The 15,617-nt window shown below is 31.0% G+C and overlaps 2 protein-coding genes across 2 annotated transcripts in view; one reads left to right on the plus strand and one right to left on the minus strand.

The window, feature by feature from the left end:
- Positions 1 to 1,294, minus strand: part of LOC123552572 (uncharacterized) — an 80,784-nt gene extending 79,490 nt beyond the window's left edge. Inside the window, exons 1-2 of the mRNA XM_053542358.1 lie at positions 1,014 to 1,294; positions 128 to 729 (exon numbers count right to left, since the gene is read on the minus strand). Coding sequence (XP_053398333.1) covers positions 128 to 729; positions 1,014 to 1,294 — 883 coding nt within the window. The remainder of the gene's footprint in view (positions 1 to 127; positions 730 to 1,013) is intronic.
- An 8,580-nt stretch (positions 1,295 to 9,874) lies between these two features.
- LOC123553617 (carbohydrate sulfotransferase 11-like) lies at positions 9,875 to 11,030 on the plus strand. The gene has a single exon (XM_045343297.2). The coding sequence runs from the start codon at positions 9,907 to 9,909 to the stop codon at positions 10,723 to 10,725; it is 819 nt and encodes a 272-aa protein (XP_045199232.2). The 5' UTR covers positions 9,875 to 9,906; the 3' UTR covers positions 10,726 to 11,030.
- The last annotated feature ends 4,587 nt before the right edge of the window (positions 11,031 to 15,617 follow it).

Consider the following 15,617-nt stretch of genomic DNA (forward strand, 5'->3'; position numbering starts at 1 on the left):
TCTGATAGGTCCCTTTTGAAATCATCCCAATTTGCTTTGTTAAAGCATTTTATTGACCTTTTGGGTTGGAGGGGACGGCCTATCTTTATGTTGATTTCATGGAAAACAATGTCGTGGTCAGATTTACCTAGACAAGGGATTGTTTTAGTACATTGAACTAGGGAAGGGAAGTTAGTGAGGAACAGGTCCAGAATATTCTCATTTCTGGTTGGGATCTTGACCATTTGCTGTAGATTAAAGGAATTTATCCTATCAATGAAGTCCTCATACATTTCCTTGAATCTGCATTTGGACTTGGGGACCTCAGATGACCAATCTATATCAGGTAGATTGAAGTCACCGAGTAACCAAATTGTACTGTCTTGGGGTACTTTAGAAAGGGATGACCATAACTCTGTGAGGGAGTCCTCATCATTTTCGTGGGGCTTATAGTATGTGCCAATGTATATATCCTTGGCCCCTTTGATAGTAATTTTCGCCCAGGACAGGTTGCAGTTGGTTTTCAGTTCAGGTTCTTCTTGAGAAATGAGGTGTTTGGAGATTGCAGTAAGGACACCTCCTCCCTGGCCTGAGGTTCTATCATCCCTGAAAACCTGGAAGTTTAGGTCCTTGGGGAAGATTTCAGAGGTTTGGATATCTGGTTTCAACCAGGTTTCCGTACAAGAGATGATATCTGGTTTGACCTGTTGTATTAATTGATGGAGATCTGGGATTTTATTTTTTATGGACCTACAGTTAATATTAAGAATGGTTATCCTCTCGCTTTTGTCATGTTGACTTTGGAGGGTTTTTTGACCTTTGTTTTGGGAGTAGAAGTATCTTTTGGGGAGGGTTTGAAATTTGGGGTATCTGAGAGTGACCTAACTGACCGATCTGGTCGGTGACTCGCATCTAAAATGGTAGAACTATAATCTAATTGGGAGTATTTGTTACTATCATTAAGGGAGTCAAGGGATTCAATTAGGGAGTAGGAATAGTTCGCCTGTCCACAGTATTGACAGTGCCAGGCAAACCTTGAGTCAGAAAGACGATCATACGTGCTGTCTCCGATACCTTGACAGTCTGTGTGGTACCATTGTTCACAGGTGTCGCACAGAATGCCCTTCTGGGTCCAAGTGACTTCCTCTTCACAGTGACCACATAAGTATTGCGATTTGGAAGTACTGGGTCCAGGATTTAGTTCAATCTGGGCATTGACAGACCAACAAGCAGTGTAAAAATACCAGGGTCGTTTTACCTGGGACAGGCCCATTCCTGCCCTTAACAGATCTAATGGTGTGGTTGACAATGGCATTCTTGGTTTGGACTCTCACTGACAAACCTGTAATATTGCTGGTGCTGACCAAGTCTGGGATCTGGTACTGTGCTGTTAACCTAAAACCAAAGAATGATTATGAATAAGAACATGAGGGTTATGAAAAGTCTCATGTTTGGTTCAGTGGAAGTTACCTAGATCAGTCAGTGGGTAAACAGTACTGGCAGGAACTGTATAAAAGCAGACACGGTGTCTATAATTAAAGACAACCCGATGTTATACCCTGGAAAGTCCTCAAACTAATTGTTTACCCGAATTTAGTAATACTCGGATAAACCGGAAGTGACTGAAAAAAAAATGTTACAACCGGAAGTACTACCTAAAATTCCACAGAATTCCTAAGACTAACAGAACGATGTAAATTAGTAGGTATGTTGTATTTGGCGATTAATTGGGCACTGTTTTACCTGTTTACCAAGGAGAGAGAGTGATTTGGGCCCTGAAAAGCAGTGAAAAATTTAGTTTTGTTGTGCCGGAAGAAAAAGACGGTGACTGCCCGACGCATGCGCATTGCCATTTCCATTAATGCCTTTCTAATAGCGAAACCACTATTATATCCAGCTTGATCCTTCCTGCTCTCAGCAGTAGCAGTAGTATCTAAAGAGATAAATTCATTTGTTCCAGTTGAATTTGCATAATCTTCAGATAGTTCAACTAAATTTTTTACATTTATTACTTTGTATAAATTATTACAATCATATACAATTTTTCCATTTTGTTTAACCACTAACTGATCAATTAATGAAGCTGCATTATTAATTAAAGCAATTTGATCTCCAACATCATAATTATTACCATCAGCAAGCTTATTTACTTTAAAACTTACTTCAAAATAAGCATTAAACCAATCAAAATATGAACTTCTATCATTAATTGTAAAGTGATATCCGTTTTTTTGTTGTTTAACATTATTTCCCAGGACAGATATTAAAGCTGTATCTAATTGAATAGGAGTTAATTCATATCTTTCACAATATTCTTTTGTTCTAAACATGTATATATTATATATTATTTTATTTTTTATTTTAGTTTTTATTTTAGTTTTTATTTTTTATAAATTAATCTGTTAATACGTTTTTGTTGAGCTGAAGTTCCAGCACGAGCTAAAGTCCCAGATCCTGACAATATTCTATTTATTCTCATATGAATATCCTCCTCATTATCATTATTTTTATTATTATTTTTATTATTATTTTTATTATTATTTTTACTGTTATTCTTTTCTTGTAATTCCTTGGCAATTAAATTACCAACTGCTGGAGCAGGTTTCTTTTTAAGTTTTTCAAAAATTTTATTTACAGCTAAATTTCCAACTTCTGTTCCAACCTTTTTTGTTCCACTTTCAAGTGCTGCTTTTCCTGCTGTTTCCAAAGCTTTTTTTCCAGCTGTGCTAATTGAAGATGCGGCTGAACTTGAAAGCAATTTCGTTAAAGTGTCAAAGATACCTGTCCCGTGTATGATTTCTTCTCCTGTGTGACCATCAACATAAATAAATATTCCTTTATTTTTGTCATAAACTTTTTTGTACATTATATAAAACTAAATTTTAATAAAAGTTTTAAAACTTTAGTTTTAATTAATTTCTTTTAATATTAATGTAAAACTTGTTTCAACCTCATTAAAATTAATTATTCTACCAAATACATCTGTAATATATATTCTAATTGAATTTATAATATATTTATTAATTTCAGAATATCCAACTCTTTGTGGTTCTTTTGTAAATGGATAAGCTCTTGTTAAATCTGCAGTACTTAAAGCATAAATAATATCACTGAAATTACCATCAACAAGTGAATTATCAATAAGATCACAATGAATGTAAATTGTATCCACAGAGTTAGTTATATTTGGTGTTTTAGTTCCCCATTCAGTTTTGTCTAATTTTTTTTTCTCAAATCCAAGCAATGTATGAAAATTTGATATTTCCAAATCCAACTTAAAATTATCTGTAATTGAAATCAAAATCTTAAAACTACTTAAATCAAATTCCAAACTTATTGGAGCAATTTCTGATTTATTAAATTCATAATCATCATTATTTATTAATGTTTCCCTAATATAATTATTAATATCTGTGTAACTGTAAGAACCATTTGTAAATATAATATCTTTCCAATCCTTACCATTATGATAACGAATTCTTTTATTGTCATATTCATCACTAATATTATGCCAAGAGTAGGTCATAGTGTTAATACTATCCAAACCAACAACATAAGTTTTATTTTTATCTAAAATTAAAGAACGACTAAATCTGATTGTAAAATCACTCGGAGTATTTTTGTTATTATCTTTAACTGTTTCAGAACTTAATACTATTTTTTGTTCCATTTATATATAATTAAAAACTTTAATTAAAATCTAAATTCAAGAAAAATAATTTTTATATAACTTTTCATGTTGTTCTGGTAAAAGAGAATTCATTTTTAATAGTTCATCAATTATTCTAATACCTTCATTTTTTAGTTCTTCATTATTATTTCCAGCATTAATTGAACCACAAATTAACTCTAAGTCATTAACCAATTCTTTTGGATTACATGGACAAACGTCATAACCTTGTCCCCTAATTACTTTTTTAAATTTCATAGATCTTTTATTGATAGGTAATCCTGACTTTTCTGTTAATTCTTTGAATATTTTTCTTGAATGAATTGAATGTTTTTTATTATTGTTATATCTTTTATTAATCAAATCAATTAAATCATCATCTACTTTAGTGTTAATTACTTCCTTTCCAGTTATTCTATCCTTAGCAATTAATTTATTTTGACCATAAAGTTTATTTAAGTTAATAATTAAATTACCATATTGTCCATTTGGTAAAACTTTATATGGGTTATGATATCTTATTCCTTTTCCTTTTTTATATGTAGAAGCCATACCAAGAATATGATTTAACCGGTCTTTGTACTTTAATAATTCATCTCGATCATGTTTTAATTTTTTTGCTTCTTCTTGTTTATTTGGATCTTTTGATCTTGATTTGCTTGTTATTGGACCATTTAATTTTTTAATATCTTCAGTAACCTTATCTATTGTAGCTTTAAGATCGTCTTTACTTATTTTATCTGGATCAGATTCATCTGCAGTAAAAAAGTTAAACATTTCAGACGATTTGTAATATTCATATTCTTCTAAAACATCATTATCCACAAAAGCATCTAAATCTACTGTAGGTATTTCCTTTTCTTTTGGTCTTGTCTCAACAATTTCAGGAAATTCTTTAGTTGTATCATCAGTTGTTTCAGTTATTCCCATCTTTTCTCTTCCATAATCTTCTAATCTTTTAAGTTCATCTTGAGAAACCCGTCCAACAGATTCATCTCCCCAATCTATTGGTGAAGCCGATTTTAAAGCTTGTTCTCTTTCATAATCTTTCAGTACTTTTTTAATTTCTTTTTCAGTAGGTTCTTTGTTTATTTCCCTGTATTTTTTATATTCCCTCGCCACATCTTCAGGAGACCATGTAATTGACGGTTCTTGGAATAGTTGTGGTACACCCTGGTATGTTTGTATGTCTTTCATTTCATCACCTAGTAATGCTAATTGTTGTTTTATTCCAGGTAATGCTTTTAACTGACTTGATAATTGTTCTTTTTGGCTTTCTATTTTTTCAGTAATTGGCTTATAAATTTCAGTATACATATCCCGATTTGTAGCTTTTCTTATTTTTTCTCTCATTATTTCTTCTCTAAGATCTCTCATCTTTTGCCCGACTAATTTTTTTCTTATTCTTATTTCATTAAGTTTTGATTGCATTTATATAATAATGTAAGATAATGTAAAATAATGTAAAATAATGTAAGAAAATGTAAGATATTGTAAAATAATGTAATATTATATAAATGGAAATTCCAAATTATGATACAAAAAATGATAAATCCAATAACTTTAAACAATTTTATCCTTTTATGCCAGATTCATGTTTTAGAATGTTAATATGTGGATCGTCGGGATCTGGAAAAACAAATACACTAATGCATATACTTCGAAAACCTCTTATATATTATGATAAATTATACTTGTATGCTAAAAACCTAGAACAATCTAAATATCAAGATTTAATAAATCACTTAAATGAAATTGCAAAAAAAATTAAAGTAGATCCAAATGAAATACTTGAATATTCAGCTGATCCCGACCAAATTGAACCTTGTGAGAATCTTGAATCAGAATTAACAAAAAGTAGTAATATTTGATGATTTTGTATGTGAAGATAAAAAGGTTCAAAATGAAATAACAAAATACTTTATTCAAGGACGCCACAAAAACTGTTGTGTTATTTATTTAAGTCAGTCTTACTATAACACAAAAGGATATTCGGATTAACTGTTCACATTATATTTTATTTGAAAGTCCAGGTAAAATGGAAAATAATAGGATTTGTGATGAACAAAATATGGATCGTGATACTTTTGCTAATGCAACAAATCAAAAATATGATTTCTTATATATTGACAAACCAAGGAAGTTTTTAAGAAAAAACTTTACTGGTAATATATAATAATTATATAATGGGAGTTTTTAATGATGTAAAACAAATTAATCAACCTGGCAGTATAAGTAAAGTTAAATTTGATATTGATTTAAGTGATTATGCTACTAAAAACAATTCAAAAAGCTTAAAAAGTAAACGGAATCGTATCTTCACAGAAATAAGGAACTTGATAACACAATGAACAGAGCATTAGATATGGGAGGTAATGAAATAATCAACCTAGGAAATCCAGATAAACCCAACGATGCAGTTCCAAGACGGTTTGTGTATAAAAAAATTCAAAGTGTAATAGATGACTATAAACTTGAAGACATCAAAAGTATAAAACAAACACTAGAAGTAGAAGTAAAGAATATTGAAGAATTAACAAAAGATTTTAAAAAGAATTCATTATTAATTAATCAATTACAAGGTAAAATTGAAGAAGAAATGAAAGCTATGGTTGATTCTATTAAAGAACTTGAAGAGAAATCTGATTTGACAGATGACAACATAAAAGAAGTATTTCGAGTTAATTTAAACATTTTATTCACTCAAGTTCAAGAATTAAAAGATAGTATGATTAAACATGAAGAACTAAAAGACAAGATTATGGAAGCTGAGAAAAAGTTACAAAATATGTATCAGTTAGAAATCAGAACAGAAATAAATAAACTAAATACTGAAATGGCAAAAGGGAATCAAGATTTACTCGATACATTTTCAAATAAATTTGCAGAATATAAATCTGAATTGGAAAAGGCAGCTTCACAAAGAGGTGATGATCATGATACAGCATTAGATAACCTTAAAAAGAAATTAATTCTAAAATAGATGACTTTAAAAAACAAATTCGAAATTGGATTAGTATTGTTGACAACCGTCACAATTTAAAGTATGCAGAATTAAGTAATATTACAAAAAAATTACAAGAAGATATTAATGAATTTAATGATCAAATTAAAAAAATAATAAATGATTTGGACTCTGTAGTTGAAATATCAGCTAAACAAGAAGAAGCAATTAAGATAATTAATGATCAAATTAAAAAATATCAGATAAACAAGGAGAATCAATCACTGCTAATACCCAAGTAATTACTGCTAATACTAAAGCAATAACCGCTAATGTCGAAGAAATTACCACTAATGCTGAAGAAATTACAAAAGTAAAAAATGTTTTCTTAAAACAAGAAACACAATTAGCTAGAACAAAAGGTGTTGTTGACAATTTATCTGCTTCTGAAGTTGCTACAACAAAACGAGTTGATGATTTAGCTGAAATAATTCTTAAACTTAAAAAGAAAGACAAAAAAATAAAAGAAGAATTGGAAAAAGAAATAGAAAAAGTGAGACATGAAGTGTTTCTCTTTGAATACTATAATAAAAGCTTTTATGATTATGTAAAAATGAAAAAGTATTTTAACCGTGGTGGTGCCTGGATATATTCAACATATGAAAATATGACCGGTCTGAACTATTTAAATACATTTCAGTTTAGACCTGGAATTATTGTAGATTATAAAGATTTTATAAAAACAAACCAAGAATATAAATTAATTGCACAAGATGTGCTTTTGAAGGGTGTGTTTATAGTCGAAAAAACTGGAATTTATATAATAGATATTAATATTTTATTAACGGGGGCCAGACCTATAGGTGAACCGGATAAACCGATTAAAAGTCCAATATCACATTTTATATTTAGGTGGTTGAGTATTATTCCAACTTTTCTTTTATTGAATACATCTGATAATGTAAATATCACAGCCGAGGACTTTGACACTGATCAGTTAATATCTATGTATAAGAAAAAAATTAAAATTTATCTAAAACAAGGAACAATGTTTGATATTCATCCTTATGACGATTCAAAATCTACAGAAGTAACATTTTCGCTTTTGGCGGATAGTTACATCAAATTCTACATATCGGATGAACCTGTATCCTATGATAGAAACAGACTTTTGGATTAAAGGTTTAATTACTATGTGTACCCTAATAATATACTTACTAATTGAAAGTAAGATCAAATATGTTGTATAAACAACTCCTCGATATATGTTTATCTTAAAAGGAATGCAATAAATCGTCTGTTTAACTTATAATATTGATTGTAAACACACCGTGTGTCACCAAATTACAAAGCTATAATCTATACGTTTAATGGTTTTTAAAATTTTTTATGAATTACAGCGTAGTTCTCAATAAACTGTTTCAACAAAAACTGACACATATGTCGTCTGCGAAACGTTCTATACTAAGGTCATTAAGTGCAGACGGATTACAGCGTAATTCTCAATAAACTGTTTACAACAAAAACTATTTATCAACACCCGGGGTCATTTTCAAGTTTATCAATATCAACAACTTTAAACAAATATTGGTTTAATGCACCGGTGCCGCTTTATTGATTATTGCAAATAACAGCTGATAAAAGGAATGCGACAATAAATCGTCTGTTTAACTGCGGTATAATAGTTAGTATATAAATAAGAAATTCGGAAGTAATATTACAGGAGGTACATTTTATAGTTAAATATTTTATAGTTAATTATTTTTAATATTTTTAGATTTTGTTCTCATTTTTGTTAATTGGTAAGGTTTTGTCAAGTTAAAGCAACCTGAAAACCTGTTTTTTTCTTATTTTTTAAATTGTCCGGCATTGGTCGGTTCGGACCAAGGGGTTATAGGTCAGGGGGGTCAGATTGACTTCGCACAAACAATTCTTATACTACTTATACTGATACATAAATAGCCTATAAATAAACGAATTCAGCGATAATTCGTAGAAAGCTTCACTTTTAGTAAGAAATGCATTGTGCACTGTACATATGCCCTTTTATTATTTAATATGAACTATAGCTTTTCTACTACTTTTTCAGTTCTAAAAACTTCATTATAGGTATACGCACAGTCGATGCTTTCCACTGTTGTTATTTAACTATGCGATTAATATGCTTTATGTTGGGGAGCATCCATCGGTTCTACCCATGTTTTTTTTTCGTTCTTGTCCGGCCTGAGAAGTTTTTTTTTACATGCAGTTGCAATTTATAAAAGTCAAAACTATTTTGGTCGAATATAGGCCGTTGTAAAGTTGTTTTAAATAAGTTAAAACACCTTGTAATTTTGAATTTTGAGATATTCAGTCTTTACAAAAATCAAACTTTCCATTTCTTTTTATGTTTGATGAACTATACGACAAAACAGTCTGTATAAATAAAACAATACTTTTAAACCTACGTTTCGTTTAAATACTAGCGACTAATTCGCGAAGTGTTGTTCATACTATCTTCGAAATAAATTCCTAAATAACAGTTTCCTTAAGTTTATTTTCTGCTCTACCATCATTGCCCACAAGGCATTATCCATTATTAGATAATATAACGCAATGGAAAAAAAAACAACACCGAATTGCTAAAATATATACTTGATCACACTGTTTTCCTACTATTTTATTTACCTCCCGAGAAATATCGTTATTATCACCGCAAAGCTAACGCATTAATTGCTATAAACACGTGCTGAAATTAACTAAATTTAGTGATGTAACTTAAATCAAGAATAACGCCGCATTTAGACCTAACATGTCATGGTGCATCAACAATAATGTTCTTTCTATCTAATAACATCTTACAATGCAGAATTTCTTTTGTGTGAACACCTAAACTCATGATTGTTGTCGAATCTGACTTCGAACAAATGTATGAGATCTGCTTTCAAAATATTTCCACGCAACAAGCAAATATTTGTTTACATTTTTTATGTTTCATGAGGCAGCAACAAAATGTACTACATGTTATGACTTATTGTAAAGTGTTTATTTGCATTGTTCGATAGAGTTTTTGTCTGTTTGTCCCAAAACAATTTTTAATTAAGGGTTCCTCTAGAATGTAAAAACAACCATTTACCCTTTTAATCGCTTCTAAACCTTCTTTTACGTATCAACATAAACTTTACTGAAAATTTATTTTGCGATTTCAGCAGACCATGTACAAAATATTAGTCTAAGATTTGGAAAATGTTTAAAATTAACTCTGGTTTATCTTCAGTATAGATATGCAACTGCAGAAGTGACGAGAAGAGCTCGGGTTGATGAGCTGAACCAAATGTGCCACAGGCTTGGCAAGCATGGATATAAATTTCAGGATAAGCAGAAAATGAGATTCAAACACATTCTCGTAGATGACAAGAACAAAGCTATGTTTTGCTATGTGCCGAAGGTTGCATGTACATATTTGTTGCGTATATTTTTATCACTCAATGATAACAATAATGTATCTAATCCTATTCTTTTGAAAGGGAAAGATGTCCATATTTTGAAAAAAAAGCTAACCAACTTGGATAGGTACTCGAAGCCAGAAATCGAGTACCGAATAAATCATTATAAGAACATAATTTTTGTCCGAGAACCGCTTGAGCGTGTTTTTTCAGCATTTAGGAATAAATTCATTCTAACAAATGACCCTAGATTTATAGACTATGTAAGTAGCAAAATCAAAAGCATATCCCGAAACATTTCTAGCAAGATGTCTCCCGATAAAGGTGGAGTAAATTTTACAGAGTTTGTTCAATACTTGCTACATTGGAGAACAATCGAAGAAGGATACAATGAACACTGGGACTCGGTCAGTAACCTTTGTCACCCATGTCTTGTAAAGTATAATTTCATTGGGAAATATGAATCATTTAAGAAAGACGTTGCCGCTCTCTTAAAACTTCTCAGTATTGAGGATAGAGTCAAGTTTCAAAAAAGAGAAGAATATTATAAGCATGTGCCATCGGCAGACATGATGTCAAAATACTTTAAAACATTACCACAAGAACTGTTTGAAGATCTAAGACACATTTATATACAGGACTATCTTTTATTTAACTACAAGATTCCGTCCATTGAACACATATTGAAGAGACAAGTGTCGTTTTAATTTCTATGAATTTCTTTCTCGATTTTTGACTGCAAGTGTTAGGGTTTTAACTATATAATACACTATTAATAGTTACGTATAATTACTGTACCAATAATTTTTCAATTTGGCAAGCACGTGACAGGAAAGCGTGAATTACGTAACGCATCTGATCCTTTCGCTGAGCTTATCTGTTTTTTTGTTTTTGTTTTTTTTTTTTTGTTTTTTTTTTCAACAAAAAATACACAGCCATACATATAATTGATTCTTTTTCAATTATATTTATTGTATATGTACAGAACATATCAACATATAAATAATTTCGCTTTAACTTGTATATGTTAGTCTTCCAGTCAGAGTGTAACGCTGTTTCGAGCCGAAAGAACAAGTCTTCTGTAAGTGAATTTTCCCTGCCGCTTTTATTTGTTCTTAAGTTATATATATTTGGCATATAAAAGCATAGAAATGTTTAGTATGTAAACAACAAGGGAAAAACAACACATTGGAACGCCATGGAACTTTGACCGATCAGTGTCATGCACTAAACATGGAGGTTTTGACAGATTAACTGTGAGCAATAGCTAACCTTTCTATATGCATTACACAAACTATTTCCGATCAGTGTCATGCACTAAACATGGAGGTTTTGACAGATTAACTGTGAGCAATAGCTAACCTTTCTATATGCATTACACAAACTATTTCCTTTTATACTTCCTGTCCAATAGAAATCAACAATCATATGCTAAAATGTCTTGTAAAAAGTAAATAAACAGTCATTATGTCAGTTTTATAATTCTGAAGATGCTACAAAATGAATAAATAGATCCCCCAAAGTTTGAACATTTATTTTTATCTCTATCTTCTATACTACTTTACAGACAAATTTTAAATGCAAACTACTGAAAAGCAGGTTTATGTTAATACTGTTAGAATGTATAGCTCAAGATAAATACTGAACAATGTTCTCGAAGCTTTAGTCGACATTCAAAGTACAAACATTTAAAAGGGGAGATCTATTATCAAATCAATGAAATTAATGTTGGGAGGTGAAATGTTTAGGCGTTATTTTCTTTTTTGGATCAGCATGGTCTTTAAAAATGTGCTTGAATTTAAAACAAATTAAAATAAAAAATGAGGCGACTTTAAGCTTTGCAATTTCCATAACAACCGACCAATACTCCACGGAGTCTGTCAAATACAACGTACTGATTATGTAGGAGCTTGCTCAATTTTAGAGGATTTTTTTTTTCATAGAAATGCACAAATTACAAACGAAATGTTACTAAATAGTTACCGTTATCGGGATGGATTTATTGAAGGCTTTCAATTTTGTTTAGTTTAACCCGTCTGAGTTTTTTAAGAGAATAAAACATTTTGTTTCTTATACTTAATCTTTCATGAAAGGAACAGAGCTCGATATGGATCATGTTTCTATAATTAAGGATAATACGCTGTAGTATTTATTTTCATAAACTATTTTTGAAATTAGTTCAATATCCTGTTACAATGTTATAAAAAGCAAAGCAGAGCTCATTTTAAAAGACTGGCCACTATTAATTTTATCAAATCTCTTTCTCAGTTTGAAGTGCACTGACTGCTCAGGTCTTAATTCTGACTTCCTGCCTAACAAATATATCAGTTTTATCGTATTATATATTAAAACTTAACTTATTTGAAAGTTCGAATAGATGATCAGTAGATTAATTAATTGGGTTCCTAAACCACATATACAATAATATAAAACTCCTTTTATCGATTTTTCAAGCCTTTGCACTACTACAAAGCTACTAGTATCATGTCTTTCTGCTGTAAAAGCTAAAGTTAAAGAGATAAGAACATTTTGGTAAAAACTTATTTTGGTAGATTAACTAGCGAAATTTTAGAGACATCTAAAAAGCCCATTATTTACGCTTGCAATTGCATTTAAACAATTATACAAGTTGCATTATTATAAATCTAGTTGGTTCGTATGTGAAGAAGTTTGTAAAGTCATATCTTTATTGAACTAAATTAACATTACACGCGGGAAGGCAGCTGTACGAACAGTTATTGGTATTGGAACAAATTATAAAACTGTTTTCGCCAAGTATTTTCATTTGATAGGAAAGAGTTATTTCTGATACTTTCTCCAGATACACAGACGTACATTATTCTTGTATTTAACAGTCTATTATTCTAACTGGATGATATTCTTAATATGGATTTTTAGTTGTTTTTTACTCAATCGGTAGATACTATTCATCCCCAGGAGCTCCATTTGCAGACCTATCCGGGAGTTGGAAGGTAATTAGAGACCTATCCGGGAGTTGGAAGGTAATTAGATAGAACGAAGCAGCATGATATATATTTTCTATTATTTGACAGTGATATTATAAGTAACAAGTATAATACATAGTTTTATGACTGTATGATAACTTAATTTCATTTCTACCCATTTCAAATAAATGCTAAATAGTAGTGTTATTATATAGACAAAGTACGACGACGGATACTTATGAAGCATATATAGTTTTAAACATGGTTAATTATAGGGTCTACTTTAATTCGGAAAGTCAACAGTTTGGTCCGAAGTCGGGCCACGAAATGGAAAAGTGGGCCTTTCGGCACCCAACTGTTTAAACCAATTAACCAATGGTCTAGGGGGCTACCCCTATGAAACTAGCCTAATACGTTAGGAACCGATTAATAAATCTCTTTGATTATAACTGATTGTCAAAAATTTATATATAAATTTAAAAGAGACTTTTTGATAAACCAAATATGAGTATATATATAAAACAAATTCAAATGGATCAAAAATTTACAGTCAGCGTTTCCGTTGGGCTTAAATGATAATATATATTAAGAAGGTAATAACTTTAAAAACTCTGATATTGATATCTTTTCTATTTAAAACATTAGAAAACGTAAATCTGGATTTCATGGAATAAGACGCAATGGTAATATTAAGCGCAAATCTTGAGTCAATGTGTCTATTGCAGACCTTGATTTAATTCTTTCAAATTCTGAAAGACACACATTGCTTTTTCGTCTCATGTTTTTTTGGGGGTTTTTTGTTCAGTCTCTTTAAAACTAGACAAGGAAGCGGACCAGTATGTTATTTATACAGATCCGTTTTACACTTATTATATCTTATTCAAAGTTATACACAACATATTTTCCGTCCACATATCGATACTCAGTCTGATAACGACAGACATTTCCTGAAGATATGTTTTATGAATTGGCTTCATCGATGTACCTCGTATATTTTGGGATAAACGTGTCACTGATTCTGTGCCTGAATATTTCAGTAACTCCGAAGTTCCGTTTATCTGTTATAAATATCAAACACCTATAAGAAATATTATATTCAATTTTAACTTTATCATACCTCTAGATGGGAGTCGGTCTGAATGATTTAAAGAGGGTTGTAAAGGCTGGATTCTCAAACATTTTAAATCTTCACCCTTTCAAGCCCAAATATTATATTGAACTGCTGGCACTTGAATTAAACGCGTTAATATGTAAATAACCATCTGTGCACTTGCTTGGGTGCATACTTTAATTCTTTATGTAAGGAAGCCAACCAGTTTGCTTTTAGAAGATGTGCACTTCTACTGAGCTGACCGTATTAAAATATATTGCCCGGAGGGCACCTGGTATCTTCCTCCACCATCAAAAGCTTAAAAGACGTTATATGGTAAGTAAACAATTCGTTGTGACGTCGAAAGAAAGAAGTTAAGGGATATATTTCCCGAAAGCACATAGCACCACAGACACAGCCAAAGAGACATGCATGGCAAAGTAGGCCCACAACAAAAAGAAGCTGTAACGGAAAATGTTGTAGACGGGCTGCTTAAAAAAATCGAACAATAAGTACTTTATAAATATATGCAAAATACAGAAAATGGGGGTTGGTGGTAAAAGATTGATAAAAGGGTCGGGTGTTCGGGGAAGACTGAGCAAGGGTGAATATTCAACAGGGAAAACCACGTTCCTTAAACGCGGTATTTCCTACAACGTCGCAGACACGCACATACTAAAGACAAACACACATACACACACACCCACACATCTTACATACACAGGTATAAAAACAGACGAGTAAGAACAAACAACACTGTGGGTCACCACCCATGACAAGCAAGCGTAGATACACATACACACTGACAAACTTAAACCAAAAATTCTAAGTTAAAAAGGGACATAATTCTATCAATATTCAAATCAGAGTTGTGGGGACTGTTTCTCCTGGTGAAGCCTTTGATGGTAAATAAATATTTTAAGTTTCAAGTCAATAGATTTGATAGTAACAGAGATATTTGACTTTATCAAAAACTTTAACCAAAAATTCTAAATTAAAAAGGGGCATAATTCTGTTAAAATTCAAATCAGAGTAATGAAAATTGTTTTTTTTCCTGGTGTAGACTTCAATAGTAAATAACTATTTTAGGTTTCAAGTCAATAGCTTTGATAGTAACAAAGATATTTGTCTTTATCAAAAACTTTAACCAGAAATTCTAAGTTAAAAAGGGGCATAATTCTATCAAAATTCAAATTAGAGTTATTAGAGATTATTTCTCCTGGTGTAGACTTTGATAATAAATATCTTTTATAAGTTTCAAGTCAATAGCTTTGATAGTAACAGAGATATTTGACTTTATTAAAAACTTTAACCAACGGCGACGCTGACGCCGAAGCGAATGCAATAGCTCTACTTTTTCTTCGAAAAGTCGAGCTAAAAACAGGCACATCCGAATTTATATCACCTACCGCATAGTGATGATATAATAACTCAAACCGTATTGCCGTTATAAACTCTTTTTCCTACCGCGCATAATATAATCAAATTATGTTGAGACGGTCCCCTTGAAAAATATATCGTCTTAGGTGTCCACAGTCCACGTAGACTTAATTCGCAAATGTCT

This window comes from Mercenaria mercenaria, chromosome 4 (genome assembly GCF_021730395.1).
Source record: "Mercenaria mercenaria strain notata chromosome 4, MADL_Memer_1, whole genome shotgun sequence".
NCBI classification, from domain to species: Eukaryota; Metazoa; Mollusca; class Bivalvia; order Venerida; family Veneridae; genus Mercenaria; species Mercenaria mercenaria.